The 15,556-nt window shown below is 35.8% G+C and overlaps 1 protein-coding gene across 9 annotated transcripts in view; it reads right to left on the bottom strand.

Annotated features, from left to right (window-relative positions):
- Positions 1 to 15,556, bottom strand: part of atp8a1 (ATPase phospholipid transporting 8A1) — a 124,382-nt gene that overhangs the window by 60,331 nt on the left and 48,495 nt on the right. For 5 of the 9 annotated variants that reach the window (XR_013210353.1, XM_077247789.1, XM_077247793.1 and 2 more), the window contains exons 15-18: positions 10,610 to 10,654; positions 3,404 to 3,476; positions 1,743 to 1,848; positions 146 to 228 (exon numbers count right to left, since the gene is read on the bottom strand). Coding sequence is in view for 8 of the 9 variants with exons in the window: in XM_077247789.1 (XP_077103904.1) it covers positions 146 to 228; positions 1,743 to 1,848; positions 3,404 to 3,476; positions 10,610 to 10,654 (307 nt within the window). In the remaining variant the exon portion in view is untranslated. The remainder of the gene's footprint in view (positions 1 to 145; positions 229 to 1,742; positions 1,849 to 3,403; positions 3,477 to 10,609; positions 10,655 to 15,556) is intronic. The other 4 variants (XM_077247791.1, XM_077247794.1, XM_077247792.1 and 1 more) reach the window with 1 other exon arrangement.

The raw sequence follows: 15,556 nt of genomic DNA on the forward strand, positions 1-15,556 counted from the left end.
GACCTGTTGAAGAGGGACCCCGGCGTACAAATTGCCTTTAATAGTTCTCCAGAGTGTAAAGTGTGAGTGAGCTATGCAGCATGACAGAGGGTGAGTCACGTTCCCACTGCAACTCATCATCTATTCCCACAGCGTCTTTACTTACCGACTCCACAATAACACAGTCTGGAGTTCTCCCAGAGAACACGAAACCCAGGTTTTCTGCTGCCCGAACCAAAGCACCTTCATCTGTGGAACAAGACAGCATTTGAGGGCAGGTGGCGGTTAAGTCACATTGGATGAAAGCATCTGGTATATGACTACTTGTTCACAACACTAAGCAGACAAACTGTTGGAGATGAGGTGGCACTACTAAAACCTGCTGTTACCTTTTGTCCTGCGATCTGTCTCTACAAAAATCACCCGCCCAAACTTTTGCGGTGTGGCTAATAAAACGCGGTCTGGCTAATATTCAATGCACGGCTGCACAGACGTGAAATTAAAATGGGTCACCAGTCTCGCTAAGCCTCAAAGCTAGGGATAAATTCTGACAATTGCTAAAAAGATAAATTATGCATAACCATGAAGGTGTCAAATGCAAGCACCGGAGAGAGTAATTCTGCATTAATTAACTCAGTTTCTTTGCCTGCATCATTTCACATTCATGAATGTCTTACGAACAAATGATATCTGTTGTGAGGCAACTTGATAAAAAGCATCCTAACAGATTCACAACACTAATCTGTCTAATATGAACACGGTCTCAGCTCAACACTGATGTCTGCAAGAGATTGGAAAACCAAATCAGAACCATTAGAATGAGGAACAGGAAATTAAGACCATGCTGTGGCTGCCCTCTTCACTTTCTGTACTTTATCAACAGCATCTTTATCAAGACAGAGCTGTCTGTCTTGTCTGAGAGCCTGAAATTAGTTCAATGATCCATTTGTGGATCAGTTTCCACATTAGTAGAACTACATCTATAGATTGATTTGCTATATTTAAAGATGTATCTATTGAATACATACACTACTTGGGGTCAGTAAGATTTTTTTTAAGGTTTATGAAATAGGTCTCATGCACACAAAGGCTGCAGTTATTTGATTTAAAAAAATCGGAAAAAACAGTAATATTGTGAAAAATTACAATTTAAAATTACTGTTTTATATTGTTAAATATTTCAAAAATAAAATCTTTACCAGTGATAAGATTATAAATGTTTTTACTGTCACTTCTGATCAATTTAATGAATCTTTACTGAATAAAAGTATACATTTCTTTTAAAAAATCGGTATTGAAATAGTTTAAGAATGGTAGTGTATACAGGTGAAACTCGAAAAATTAGAATATGGTGCAAAAGTTCATGTATTTCAGTAATTCAAATTAAAAGGTGACACTAATATATTTAGTATATATAACTATAAACATACGCATGATTATACTTTTCAGAGGGCTAACATTTATGTATTTAAAATCCTTTTTTTTATTGATTTCATGTATTCTAATTTTCTGAGATTTTGAATTTGGGGTTTTCATAAGCTGTAAGCCATATCAAAATTATTACTTTTGCACGATATTGGAATTTTTTCGAGTTTCACCTGTATATTAGGATAATCTTCCTCAGTGTTCATTTTTTCAACACAGTTATATTTGTAATTAATCGGCATGTCACATAATTCATTTCATTTAAATTTTTAAACAACTGACAGCCCAATGTACTGTACAAATATTTGCTGTTTAAGAGAATTGGGATTTTGACTGACCTGGGGAAGCAGCCTGGTAGGTGATCTTGTTGTCAGTGCGTTCAGGGACAGCCGTGTGACAGATAGCCATCATGGTCATGAAATCTTTAATGACCGGAGCAGTGGGCTGTGTAGGAAAAATAAAAAAGAAGCAATCCCATGATCTGACAAGCTTAGATGTTCTCCAAGCATTCTTAGCAGATTGAAAGCAAAAACTGAAAAGCAACAATTTACCAGCTTGTAATTTTCTGCAAACCAACACTGATAAAACCGAAGTTGTGATAATCAGTCAGGGCTCTAATGAAAGTCAGATCTTGAGTTAGATCAGATCAGAGTTAGCTCTTGAAGTGTTGCCCAATATTCAGCAGGTGGTGAAAATTATTTTCACACCAATTTGAATTTTGAATATCACGTTAATAAGTTGGTTCATCATGTTTTTATTAGTTAAGAATTATTTCCAAGGTGAGACAAATTAAGTTTTAAAGACAGAGAAGTGTATGCTTTTATTTCACCTTGTATTGATTATTGTAAGGCCGTCTACTTTAAATCAACATACTTTATCTGCCGCTACAGATTACTGACACAAACTAGGTCTTTTAATCATATTACTCCAGTTTTAGCTTTATTAAATTGGTTAATTCATTTTAGGATTAATTTTAAAATATTATTATTGACATTAAAGCACTACAAGGTTTGGTACTACAAGTTATTCGCATAACTATAAAGACCGTATAAAACAGTTACTGTAGATGTCTCGGATCTTTTTGTTATGGATTGTTGGCTGTTCCAAGATCCAGATGAGTTGTATTTCCTTCATAAATTTATATATCAAGACAATTCTTGATATCGGCCGCAAATTGAGTACCTGCACAACGGGGCCTTATTTTTTTTATAATTTACAGTAGGCCCGGTTTCAAAGACAGGGATTAGACTAAGCCAGAATTAGGCCTTAGTTCAATTCGTACATTTAAGTAGTCTTAGAAAAAAAAAACCCTGATGTGCCTCTTGAGACAAAACAATTGTACTGACATGTTTTAAGATATGTCTGTGCAAGTTGCTTTCAGTTAAAACAGCTCAAACATACATTTTAGTCTGGGACTAGGTTAAGCCTCGTCTGTGAAACCAGGGGAAAAATCTCATGTCACAGGAGAATAAAGGCCTGTTCACACCAAGAATGATAACCATAAAGATAACAATAATGATAACTATATAGGTCTCCAAACCAACGCACAATATCATTCTATTTTTTCTAAACATGCGCTGAAGTTATGTCGTCTACTGCTTTAAATGCTCAAGCTCTTTAAAGCTGGATAGTTTCTGAATGGTTGTCAATGTTTTTATCGTTCATCAGCTGAAAAAAAAAAAAACGTTCTGAAAGTGATTCTGTACCGTTATAGTTGCGGTGTGAACTTCTTTTATATATCGAACGATTTCGAAAACTTCAAAATCTTTATCGTTATAGTAATCGTCCTTGGTGTGAACTAGCGTTAACATTGACAGAAGGCCTAGTTTTGTGATTGTACACTACTAAACACCCAGGTGTGCAGAACAGAGCTGATACAAGCAAGAAAAGAGCCGTGAGGGAAGATAGGAGGTGGGAGCGAGTGGATATCAGAGCCTGTGTGTAAATTTCTGGCTGGCTGGGCATGACTGAGCAGCTGTGATGCCATTACAGTACTTACATGATTACTTTGGAGGTTTTCCAGTAAGCTGGGGTCATTAAATCCAGCTTCCTCTGTGGACTGAGTGCTGTGACTGCATACAAAGAGAGATATGAAGGAAGACAGAGATGAATACAGAAGCAGGTGCTCTCATTTATAAACAAAATGGCCATTATGTCTCCCTTCACTAAAAAACAACAAATCTCCATCTGTAGTGAAAATTATCCAAAAAATAATTGAAAATAAACCGTTTCCAATTGCTAAGCATCAGTCTGTTTGTTTATGAAGTGCCAATGACTGTACATATTTGAGCCATAGGGGGTTTGGAGAGGTACTGCAGGGGGTGCCAATGATTCTTTAATTTCAAACTAACTTTTGTAAAAAAATAAATAAGCATTTAACAAAATTACATTAAGTTAAAATGAGCAAAAGCAACAATTAAGAGGCTGAAGTGTTGCATGCATCTATCAAGTAAAATTAAAGCACATGTGACATTTATTTATAACAGATTAATGTTTAGCTATTAAATCAAACATAATGCAAATAAACCATAGATGATTATAAAGGTCTCACAGACAGGGCATAAACAGGAATCATGGAATTAAATTTAATACCTTTTAAGACCTTTTTCAAGACCCCGTCCATACATTTTAAGACCTCATCGCCACTTCAAGTTTTAACCGTTACATCGGCGACACCTTACATTTATATACTGATTGTCAGATATCACAACTAAACAGTCTAAGTTTGTGATAACTCCTTATCAGTACAAAATAATTAAAAAGGGTGGGAATTAAGCACAAGATAATTAATTGAATGACTGACCCAATGCAAGGTTTATTAGAAAGAGAAACCAGAATTAGACCAATAAACAAAACAATTGACAAAACTTAATGAAGAGGGAAAATAAACCTCTCTGACCTAAAGGGACAATGAGTTCACAAAGTATATTCAAAAGACGTATTTGTAACAACAACTCTTATACCTGTCTGCAAACCATAGCTCTTTTGTGGTACACTTCTCATGACAAACACCTGACTGGTCAGACAGTTTACCTGTGTTTACCACTGAGTGCTGGATTTGATGCACCAGAGCAGAGTGTCAGTAAACGAATATTCGATCTGTAATTATTATTCGAAAAAATAAAATACTATTGGAATTTGACTACGTTGCTTTGCTGAATCCATGATGAATCCCAATCACTTACTCGCAGTTATAATTGAATGCACTGTTCGGCGCTGTGGAGCGTGTTGATTGTATTTGATCACATGTCGTCGTCAGCCTCGTGAAGTTTGGAATTACTTTGATGAAAATGATCTTACTAAATGATATTACAAAACGGAATTACTTTTAATCAAATTAATTAATGATACTGAGTTATAATATCACCACCACAATGAAAAAAATCACATGAAATCCAAACAGCAGTCGAATGAGGACAAACAGCTGTCCATCACTAAATTGACGACTGCAGTAGCGCAGCTGAATCCGAGTGAGCGAGATGATTACTTAGCAAAATGATTTTGACACATATGCTTCCTTTAGGTTTCGTTAAAGAAGCAGTCCTTAACAGAAAACGCAAAGTGCTGTTAGAAACTTTGTTATCTGTCACTGTGTCCCTGCAACGTCTGTCAGCGGCAGAGCGTTTTCTACTCGAGCATGTGAATATTATTGTTTCTCAACATGAAAGTGAAACAATATAAACAAGATAAATATTATGTTGACTCGAGTGTATACCTTCGTTCTGTACGATAAGTGGAACGGTCTGTTTTATTAGCGTTTTTCCCCTTTCGTAATGCTTCTTTACATTTTTTGTTTACACATTGTTTAATGTTTTCAACTGAAAGAAAACCTTAAGATGCAACTTAAGCTTGTTGCATATATTTTATTTCCCTATTAGTCAACGATGTTGTTTAACAACCGTGCGTACGGGACATATGCGTAAGCAGTAAGTCATGAAGCGCGGTAGATGACTTCATATCTAGCAGGATTCCATAAACTACACAGAACCCCACTATTCGCCGACGCAATATTTAAATTCAGGCAAACTTTATACTTTATGGACAAATATACATAACGAAAAGATGATACAAAATTTAAAACCTTGGAAAATGGCATTTAAGACTTTTTTTATACTTTTTAAGGGCCTTAATTTTCTCTAAATTGATTTATCAACTTTTAATACTTTTTAAGACCCCGCGGACACCCTGACAGATCAATATTTACAATACGCAAAAGAGCCCCTTCATCAGGAAAAGCTCATCTTTGCCCAACATTAATATTAATTCCCTTAAATGCCTTGTTCCTTACCTTTGACCCCCAAACACCCTGATTCCCACTTCAACATAAGGACCACTTTATTATTAGACACTAAAGCTCTTGCATTATAAAAAACCTATCTTCTTACTATTCATGAAACATCTATTTAGAGTAGATGCAAACATCATGTGACCACCCACTGATCTCATGAATTTACACCTTGCAGACTACAGCATTTTTATGAAGGATATTGATTAGTAGGTCTGTGATATACAGGCCATTCAATGGCTCAGTAGTGGACATATCTATAGCCGTATGCTGAACATGACATTTTTAAGAACCAGTTCACATACTACATTAACCCTCTCCAAGCCAGTGCGGAAAGGACATTTGACCAGAGCATCTTACTGCAGCGGCAGCCTCAGAAATCAGAACCCTGTAAATCTGACCGTGAAAAGGTTAGGTGAGATTTGCAGCTTCTGGCAAAAATAGTGTTTCGTCGCACTGGGTTCAGTGTACAGCACTGTTCACCTCAATATCACCTTATATCAAACATGTTGCAGATTATTGGTTGGTGAGATTCATCTCTTAGACTGAAGATGTCATGTTGAGGTAAGGACAAAAGCATAGGGGGGTGGGGGAATTGGGGGGCATTGTGAAGAAGAATAAAAATCTAATTTATCACACTAAGAGCAGTTAGAGGAGCACATAATGAAACTGCGCTGAAACCAGCAAAAACCCAATTTCCTGTCTCTCAGCACCTCAATACGTGCAGGGATACGTGCAGACATGCTCCTTTCACTCACACACAAAAAGGTTCAGGTTTCAAACGTGTTTTGGTCGAACATTAGTCTGAATGTGCAACAAGCAGAAAACGTAGCTTCTGAACAGAAAAAGCCACGTATCATGCAACGTGAACATTCGGATCCCTGCTGCCGTGCTGACGGAGTACTTGAAGCAAAAGCTAGGGCGCATATACACAGAAATACAATGACACAGCATATTTCACATTACTATAAATGAATAAATGTACGTTTACAGCTTCCTATTAATTTCTAATTTCCTATTTTTCCTATAAATTAATACTTTTATCCAGCAAGAATGCATTCAATTGATCGAAAGTGACAGAAAAGGCATTTATAATGTTACAAAAGATTTCCATATAAAATAAATGTGGTTCTTTTGAACGTTCTATTCAAAAGAACCGAAGAAATAAAAATAAATGGTAAATGGACTGCATTTATATAGCGCTTTTTAACAGACCCAATGGCCACCAAAGCACTTTACATCACATTCACCCATTCACACACCGACGGCGGTGTCAGCCATGCAAGGCGCCATCCAGCTCGTCGGGAGCAGCTTGGGTTAGGTGTCTTGCTCATGGACACCTCGACACTTGGTCAGGTGGAACCGGGGGTTGAACCACCAACCTTTCGGTTTGTAGACAACCTATATGAACCACTGAGCCGCTGCCGCTGTGTATATTTTTATAAAAAAAATATTTCATATTTCACAAAAATATTCATCAGCAACCGTTTTTAATAAAAAAAGGTCTTGAGCATCAAATCAGCATATTAGAATGATTTCTGAAAGGCCATGTGACACTGAAGCTTTGTAATAAAAAGCAGAATAATAATTATTGCAATTTTTAACGTCCTAACTCATTATTTGACTTTCTTAATACAAAATTAGCATGCCACCATGCTATTTTTTTGTTATTGTAGAGATAACTTTGGCTCAATTAAACACAAGTAATGAGGTCATGTGACAATGATATTGCATATAACCATTAGAAAAGCTTAACGTTGCATAATGCAAATAGCATCACATGCTATTTATAGAAGTAGTAAGCAGTATTCAGAGTAGACTGTGCATGCTATTGCATTCTGAAGACAGCCTCTGTTGTTGGTGATCCAAAGCCCAGTGGGACAATCGTCTCCATGGAAACTGAATGCGGCACTGTAGTTATCAGACCTCGATGACCCGATTTTGCTCATTCATTCATATCCCTCCCGCAATCTACTGCAGTATTGAACTATAATGGACAATGACAGATAAACAAGTTATTTCTCTCTCTATCACACGTACCACACAGGCCATTGCAGCATTTCCTATTACAGCTCCACTGAAAAGTAAGCAGTTCACCATTGTTTAAATGTGTGCATGTTTATGAGAGGGATAAACAGAGTAAACAGCAGAGGTGGAGGGGCAGGAGGCATATGTCAGTGTTGCTTACACAACTCCCACAAGACACATGCACACACGCTTCCATTGTTCCCCTGCACATGGTTTCACCGCTCAAATGAAGCTACAATCCTGTCCTGCGTACTTAATGCTCACAGCTCAGACAAAGACAGATACTGCATATACGGTGCATAAGTTAATGGTGAAATTCTCCAGAATCTTTTATCTGGAAAAAACAGACAATTGTTTTGCCACAACAGGGAACCCAGTCCTTTCGGCCATCATTATTTGTTATGTAAGCTTTTATTCTTGCTTTACACACACAACTTGTTTACACTCCAAAAATAACCATTTAATTAAAAATGTAACTGTGCAATTCATTTAAATTTGTAAAACAGAACTTTCCTTGATCCATCTGCATTGAGACTACATACATTTTTTTATGCTTAAAGGTATAGTTCACCCAAAAATGAAAACTGACATAATTTACTCACCCACAAGTTTTTCCAAACCTGTATGAATTTCTTTCTTCTGCTGAACACAAAATAAGATATTTTCAAGAACTTCAGTAACCAAACAGTTCATGGACTTCCATCGCTTTTTTTATTTTATTATCATATGGAAGTCAATGAGGTCCATAAAAACAATGTTTGGTTCCCATATTCTTCAAAAATATCTTCTTTTGTGTTCAGCAGAAGAAAAAGACTCATACAGGTTTGGAACAACTTGAGGGTGAGTAAATGATGACAGAATTTTCATTTTTGGATGAACTATCCCTTTAACATACATATTTAGTTAGATAAATAGCTCACTCCAAAATTAGATGTCATTGCCATTCCAAACCAGTATGACTTTCTTTTTTGTTTCTATGGACAAAAAAGATGATGTTTTGAAAAATGTGCCTTTGTCCTTACAATAAAAGTCAATGGGGTCCAATGTTATTAGCAATTCTTATTTTTCATGTTCCACAAAAGAAACTCAATTTCAGGATTCCGAAGATATTCAATCTAATGGACACAACATGACTTTCCATTCTCTCCACTGGATTCCTACTCTTCTAGGGACACTATAGAGATCTCTAAATCCCCATTCACTAAGTGCAAATTGTCCCAATGGGGTCCATGCTGAATACGGAAGATTGATTTTATTTTTAACACCGCTAATGTGACAATAAATGTAAATATAGAAAGCCTTAAAAAATACTATAATACATTGAAATTGTAAAGTAAATATGAACAATGTACAGCATTAATGTTATAAATAAAAAGTAAATAATATATATTTAGCACTAAATGAGAACTGGTCTTTTATAGTCCATTCAAAATATGATGATTTATTAAATTTTTTTCTTATTTGGGGAGAAATTGGACCCAGAGAGATTTACCCACATAAAGTTTGGCAGTTCCAGTTAGAAATCATAAATTGTGGCATGATATGGATGGCTTTCTAAAAGTTCAATCCCAAGGAAAATTGACTCATATGCTGGAGACTGGTCACAAATCTACATACATCACTGTGTTCTTTAAGTAGACTTTTAACTGCAGGTTACACAGGGACAGAAACCATAGCATAGACTGAAATCTGAAAACTTTTGCTAAATGGCCTAACTTTTACTATACACAGTGCCTGTCAAAGGAGTATGGAAAGTTGAAACATTAAATTCTTTTGTGTTTTTGAAAACTCTCTTATGCAAACCAAGGCTGCATTTATTTGATCAAAATTCAATAAAAAATAATAATATTGTGAAATATTACAATGTAAAATAAAGTTTTTATATTTTAATACATTTAAAAAAGTAATTTTTTATTCATGTGAAGGAAAAAGAAAGCTGAATTTTCAGCATCGTTACTCCAGTCTCACATGATCCTTCAGAAATCATTCCAATATAGTGATTTGCTGCTCAAGAAACATTTATTATCATTATCCATGTTGAAAACAGTTTTTGCTGGTCAACATTTATGTGGCAAAAATACCATTTAAACATTTGTGGTAAGATTAAAACGAGAGAAATTAACACTTTTAATCATCAAAAATGCCTTGAATTGATCAAAAGTGACAGTGAAGACTTTTATAATTACAAAAGATTTCCATTTAATAAATAATATTCATCAAAATAATCCTGAAAAAAGTATCACTATTCCCACTATAATGTTAAGCAGCATTTAACTTTGATAAAGATAATAAGAAATCTCTTTAGTAGAATGGTTTCTGAGGGATCATGTGACACTGAAGACTGGATGCTGAAAATTCAGCTTCGACAGCACAGGAATAAATTTAAAATATATTCAAATAGAAGACAGTTCTTTTAATTTGTAATAATATTTCATATTACAGTTTTCACTTTATTTTTGCTTAAACAAATGCAGCGTTGGTGAGCATAAGAGACTTTTCAAAATCATTAAAAAAAAATCATGTTTCCAAACTTTTGACTGTTACTGGGTGCTATACATTTAGCAAACATTACACCATAGAGAGGCTCATATGTAAAAGACTTTAGTCTGTAGTAAACAAGTTTGTGCAAAACACCTGTTGCTGTCTTAGCCATACAGTACAGCCCAAATCAAACCAGCACAGCACAGAATATCAGACAACTACTCCTTGTTAATTTGCATTCAACAGGAATCTGTCTTCTTCACGCTAATTAAGGGTGACACCGTGCAGACAAAGTCCAATAAACACAACCACATCACAAGAAAAGGGTTCAAACCACATTTCTCACAAGGCAACACAGCGAGAACACATGACAGAAGCATAAAACATACAGCCAATGGTGTTGGTCCTTACCAGTCCTCCTCTGCAAAACTACCATCCTCAACTTCAGCTGCATGACTGTTGGGTGGAGTGAAGAGAGTTACAGACAAAACAGAACCCAAATGACCACATTTACCCATGTCTGCCTGTGCAATAAATCAGGCCTATAGAAATGGGTTTAAAATAATTTTTTGATATACTTTGAATAGAAAGCAGTGACAATATATTATTATATTTATATGATGTTTATGCTTTAATTAATAAATAATTAACATGAACAGATGCATCTCAAATAAATCCAATTTATATTTTGTAAAACGAACACGTTAAGAAAAGTTACACCAAAGTAAATAAAGGGATTTTGTGAGATGCAAGAGCGTTGATCCAAAATAAATAATTAAAAATGTATTCACTGCAAGGCTAAACTAATATTTATCCATACTAATTGTCTAACAAAGAATCAGATTTAATGCAGCAGACCTCACATGAATTTGAAGGGGTAAGGGAGAATGACTAACCCATAAACAGCATACTGTAACTACGGCTAATTAAAGAGCACAAATCCAAGGTAAGACAGATATAGGATGAAAGCTGGAATGGCTATATTATCTACTATATAGAACGGCTAAGACAAGCCGTGCTAGTAGAGGGGCAGTGGATGAATTGCTGGCTGCTAAACCGATTCTGCTGGGAAAGGAAGACACAGCCACTGCTGCCGGCTTGACAGCAGAAAATTATTCTCGCATCTTTGCTCAGGTCAACAGATTCGGGCGTTTAGGGCTTTGTTAATTGTAATACGAGTGGACACTGGCTTGACCATGTGTTTAAGGACCAGACACTGGTGAGGGAAAAAGTTAGAATGAGCAGAGTTAATATTATGACATAAAGGGACAATAGCACACTAGGGAAATAAAAAAAAGCAATACATGGAGTTGTGTGCATTGTAGAAATTGTTTTGAAAGAGCAATGTGCACACGACACAATAATAACAAATAAGTGCAATGTGTAACATGGTATTATAAGTCCCAACCATAGTACATATTACATGGTACCAGTATTATTATTTGAAGTCTCCTTTACATGGTCCGTGAATATGGAAATCATTCAGTATCATGGTATACATCAAAGTACCACGGTATTCAGGTACATCTGATACGGTCAATTTATCATGGTACAGACATAGTACTTTTTAAAGTGGGGTTTGTCATGAATGTAAGAATAGAATACATAACTTCAGAAAACATTTGGAAGGAAGCAAAGAAAACAAAAAGAAAACAGAAAAAAAAGGAAAAAGAACAGAAAATTTATCAAATAAGAAAAGTGAAGGGAAAAGAAATTGGAAAATGAAAGAAAAAAGGAAAAATCTGTACATGTCCAAAGTGCTATTAATGATCCTACGTTGACAAAATATTGCTTGAGTAAAAAGCATTAGCATTGACCCTATTGCTTCATGTGGCGTATTTCAAACCCAAATTATGACTCGACAGAAACTACAAAAACAAAAGGCAGGTTGACTGGTCATGCACAAATCTGACTCCGTACCATCAGCCTCTGGGAAAGAGAATTGTTTAGTACGCTGAAACAGAAGAACTGCATTTCAGCAGGGGAGGAACAGTGCATTTACGCTAATATAGGCCAACACAAGTCCTGCAGGTATTAGACTCGACGACTTCTTCAGCATCCAAACAAAACAGATTTCTGCAGACGGGTGGGACTTGGGTCTTTTAAAACAAACATGGTTTAAAAAAGACAAATGCTAGCCGTGTCAGACCTTTTTGGGTTGCTACCCAAGAGCTTAGAGCAACAAGATGGAGAAAGAAGAGAAAAGCAGTAGAGTACCTGAGAGACTTGCACCAAAGTATCTCTCCAGAACTGCACTATCTCAGCTCACTTCAAACAGACACTCTCAAAAGTACTTGCTAAAAAGGTGATGCAGCCTAGTTGGTAAAGATTATGGCTGTTAATGTTGCAGGTTCAAACAAGAATTGAGGATCCACAATAGACTTCTTGAATCTTGAGGCCTAGATCCAGCCTTGTCAGTCAAAAACAAAACCTACAAAAAAACTATACATTGTAATGAACTGGAATCAAAGTTGGAATCAAATATACCTAAAAGACCTCTAAATTACCAACGTGATCAAAATTTTGCTGATAAACCTGTTGTTCACAATCTATTACATGCCTTCTGTCATCAAACTGATCGTTCATACTTTTACACATTAAAAATTATACAGTATATTGTTAGCAATATTTCAAGATGAACACATTGGACAGAAGAAACTTGGGTTTACTTGAATAGTCATACATAGTTTAAAAAAAATCATGTTAATATCGGAGTATTTAAAACAATACATATATAGGGATATTGAGAAATGTTTATTTGTAGCATTGTTTTGCCCTCCACAATAAAACTAAAGTGCTTAGATTATAAATTTAAATATATTTTTTAATATAACCATTAACTAAAATACAAAAAATGCTAAAATATTTTTAAAAAGTAATGAGACTAAGACCAAAGTCACATTTATATTGTCTTGAAAGGATCAAGACTCCAACTCGGTTTCAACACCATGTTGCTCCAAAAAAATGTGTTTGGTAAATGAATATACTTGGCAATTTAACAGTACAATAATATAAACAAATAGTATATACTTTGTTTCTGTTATTCTGACCATATGGATTCAGGCCCCCTCCTACCACCTGACCTAAATGGGTAATGTTTATCAGATTCCACGTTCGTTGCACAGATGAGATCATGTCTAACCCGAGAGACATTTGGGGGTGGGGTGAGTACAGCTGGACATGTACACACAGCAATTCACAAACAATAAACAAAAGAGGCGAAAGCAGCACTCCAATCATTCTGTGTCTCTGCCTGAGACTACATCCAATGACACTACACTCTATGCTCCTACAACGGTTTCTTCTTAAATCACTGGCATACACACACATATGAGATAATGTTATTAGGTAATATGCCAAGCTAGATTCAGGACACACATGTGTTTTTAATAAGTTGCAAAGGAGATAGGGCCAGAGGAGACCCTGATGTAGGCCTAAAAAATAAGAACAGGAAGTGCAAATTATCGAAGAAAAGCTGGGCAGTCATACAACCCAAACACAGTTATGACAGTTCCAAAAGCAAAGAAATAAGAAAAAAATGATATCAGATACAATAATTTCCTCTAGTGCTGAGGGCTAAAGAGCACTTTGGCCATCATGTCTCCATGAAATCTCATTAAATTAATTACCATCTTCAGCCAAAGGGATTTCCTCATTAATTACTGTTCTACTTAATTAGCTATGCAACGTAACACAAGCGAGGGGGGAAAGAGTCATGGGGGGCCAAAACACATCGCACCCTTTCGTGACAATGTCAAATCTTTGTTTTACGTGAAACACATGGCTATTAATGTCTGAAATTAAGACTATGAGGACAGAAAACGGTCCAGTGTTGACAGAGACAACAGCGCGTGTGCAAAAAAAAAAAAGTCTACATTCAAGTCTACTGTAAAGTGTTGTTATTGTTAAAAAAAAACTATTAAACATTTTAATTTAAACAAAAGCGAAATAAAATATGGGACAAACATTTTATTTAAGCTAATTTAACATTTCTAGTTAAGTCAAAGATATGATATCTGAGATCATATCAAAACCAACTTTTCAACCTCTTGGTCTACATATGACACCGGCAGACAAAACCTTTGTTTACTAAATGGACGAGATTGGTTTAAGAGTGTATATTAACATAATTGAGACATACAATGATGTGCTGATGTTATTAGTGTAGTTACTGTGGATTTAGGAGATGCCTTGAGATTTTTTTGGGTCAATGGAGAGAGTTTTCAATGAAGACATGTGAACGAAAAATCTGATAAATTCAAGAAATTCAACTCGGACAGAAACACAAAAGAGACATAAAATGCAAGGTCTAGTGGAAAGACGTCAGATCATCTCAACATTAACACCAGAACTCCAGCATGCTACACTAGCAGCATGTTGGTTTTTCCAGTCCGACAAACATTTCAAGTCAAAAATCAAGGCTACATTTCACATCAAGCTTTTCCTTTGGGCTTGCTCCAAGTTTCTCCCCTCACTGCAAGAAAAGATGTCACGCTTCAAAAACATCAATGACTTGGTGCAGTGGCTGTACTCGTTCCGACGCCCAGCAAGAGGAGATGAGGGGGGAGAGGAGGGATGCATCAAATGGGACCAAGTTTATGTGAAGCTGATAAAAGATGACATCAATATTCAGGAGGTGGAGGACGACTCACTTCTGAAATATACAGTAGCCCAGTTTTCAAACGGAAAAGAGCTGTAAAACATACTTATGAGAGAATAAACGGGTGCCACGCTGACTTCACCAATGGATAAGCAGAGGGATCCCTCCTCTATGTGGAAAGACATATCGAGAAGAATGGCTTCAGGAATGATGCTGGGATATGAGGCACCAGCATTGTAATTTAGCCTGGTGCAAAGGTCAAGGATGTAGAATTAGAGGGTGAACGACTGAGCTTCATACTACATGACCTTGCTTTGACTTGCTGGTTATATTCTCTTAAACTTAACGTACGGACGTTCAGACGACATACTGTTCAAAAGTTTGGGGTCAGTACGTTTTTGGTTTTTTTTACACTTTTTAAATCAACTGAACGCATCTTTGCTGGATGGAGTCAGTAAAGGCATTTATAATGTCAAATCCTGATTTTTTTTTTTTATCAGTATCCACAAAAATATTTAACAGTCGAACTGTTTTCAACATTGATAAAAGAAAATGTTTCTTAAGCACCCAATTGGTGTATTAAAATGATTTCTGAATTATCATGGAAATGTACTAATAAAATTAGGAATAAATTACATTTTAAAATATATTACAATAGAAAACAATATTACTGTTTTACTGTGTATTTATCAGATAAATGCAGCTTTGGTGAGCATAAAAGACTTTCCAAAAAAAAAAAATTGACACCAAACTTTTAA

Source organism: Siphateles boraxobius, unplaced genomic scaffold, assembly GCF_051911475.1.
Source record: "Siphateles boraxobius isolate OS27281-9 unplaced genomic scaffold, OSU_SipBor_1 3, whole genome shotgun sequence".
Classification (NCBI taxonomy): Eukaryota; Metazoa; Chordata; class Actinopteri; order Cypriniformes; family Leuciscidae; genus Siphateles; species Siphateles boraxobius.